The 1,508-nt window shown below is 46.8% G+C and overlaps 1 protein-coding gene across 1 annotated transcript; it reads left to right on the top strand.

Annotated features, from left to right (window-relative positions):
• Window positions 1-571: 571 nt before the first annotated feature.
• Window positions 572-1,498, top strand: TEOVI_000174700 (NADH-cytochrome b5 reductase, putative; the record flags this gene model as incomplete). Its single annotated transcript, XM_067224930.1, has 1 exon — window positions 572-1,498. The coding sequence occupies one exon, from the start codon at window positions 572-574 to the stop codon at window positions 1,496-1,498; it is 927 nt and encodes a 308-aa protein (XP_067081031.1).
• Between the last annotated feature and the right edge of the window lie 10 nt (window positions 1,499-1,508).

Genomic DNA, 1,508 nt, shown 5'->3' with positions numbered 1-1,508 from the left:
TTTTTTTTTCAGCACCATCCCCGTTCGGCAGGAAAACTAAAGGTCGTCTTCTGGTTCCGTTTTAAGTGTCTCCGGTAGTGGGACACTTAGTTCCTCCTTCGAAACGCGATCAGTGCTTGTGGTATCAGGAGACGGGAATTTATTTTCATATGTGCGTGTTGTATTCTACCTTTGCAGGTCCGTCAAGCGGGAAGAGGAGAGGAAGAGCATCACAAGGGTGAACCGATCATCATTTAATGGGACCAACGGGAAGGAGTGGGGGGAAGAGGGGAACGTCGTGGAGAACGCGTTGTTAAGTTGGTATTGCCAGATATTGGCTTTTCGGCAGCGCTCCGTGGGCGTGGGATATCTTTCTTTACACAGCCCCTTCTATCCGCTAAACCTAGAGTTTCGTGATGCTACTAGCAGCTGCTAAATTTTCTTGATGCTGCACACCAATCCGAAAAGCTGCATTTGACATTGTTTTTCTTTTTCCTCCTGTCTTGTTTTCGTAAATTGTGGTGAGGTTAGTGTAAACGAAGGAACATAGGTAATAGTTATTGATATTATTTTAAACTACTGTACTCTGATTATGAAATTCCTTACTTTTACTGCTGCCTCCATTCTTGGTGCGGCTTTTAAAGCACGTGTATCTTCGCAGCAACATACAGCTGAGTGTCGCACAAACGCCGTGCTTGACACAAAGTTCAAACCACTTGCATTGGGTGAGGTTATCAACTTAGCCGAAGATGTCGCCATCTTCCGCTTCCTTCTGCCTCGTGTCGATGACACTTTTGATCTTGTACCATGCAGTACTCTACAAGCCTGTCTTAAGGAGGGTGCCAACATTGTGGACCAGCCGATGCGGTCATACACGCCCATAACCCCCAATGGAACAATGGGTTACTTTGACCTTCTCGTTAAGAAACAACCCCGTGGTCGCTTCACGGAACATCTGTTCTCCATGAATGTTGGAGACACGCTTCTCTTTCGGGTTGTTCAATACAAGTTGCAATACAAGAAGAACCGATGGGCTGAGGTGGGACTGATTGGTGGTGGCACTGGAATATGTCCGCTCCTACAATTCATGAACGCTTCGCTCGACACCCCTGGCGACAAGACCAAACTTTCACTTCTATTTGCCAACAGGTCCGAGAACAAAATCCTCCTCAAAGGAATGCTAGACGGCACGGCAAAAAAACATGCTGACCGCCTTAGTGTTCATTACACCGTGGATATGTTGGAGAATCCGCAAAGTGACTATAATGGTTATATTGGATACATCACGCCGCAGATGATAAAAGAAACTATGCCTGAACCAGCGGATAATAACCTCGTGTTAGTTTGTGGCCCGGACCCAATGATGACGAAGGTGGTTGGCTCTTCGCCCAATGTGCTCAAGGCAATGAGCGGTGGTCTTGCGTACCAACCAACGGGAACAGTACTTAACAACGCCCCTGACGTCGGTGGCATCTTGGGAGATATGGGTTATACAAAAGATCACGTCTATCGTTTCTAACGCGAAAATA

Source organism: Trypanosoma equiperdum (genome assembly GCF_001457755.1).
Source record: "Trypanosoma equiperdum strain OVI genome assembly, contig: ctg_419, whole genome shotgun sequence".
Lineage (NCBI taxonomy): Eukaryota > Euglenozoa > Kinetoplastea > Trypanosomatida > Trypanosomatidae > Trypanosoma > Trypanosoma equiperdum.
The sequence above is the reverse complement of the archived record's forward strand: the minus strand, read 5'-3'. Positions and strand labels throughout refer to the sequence as shown.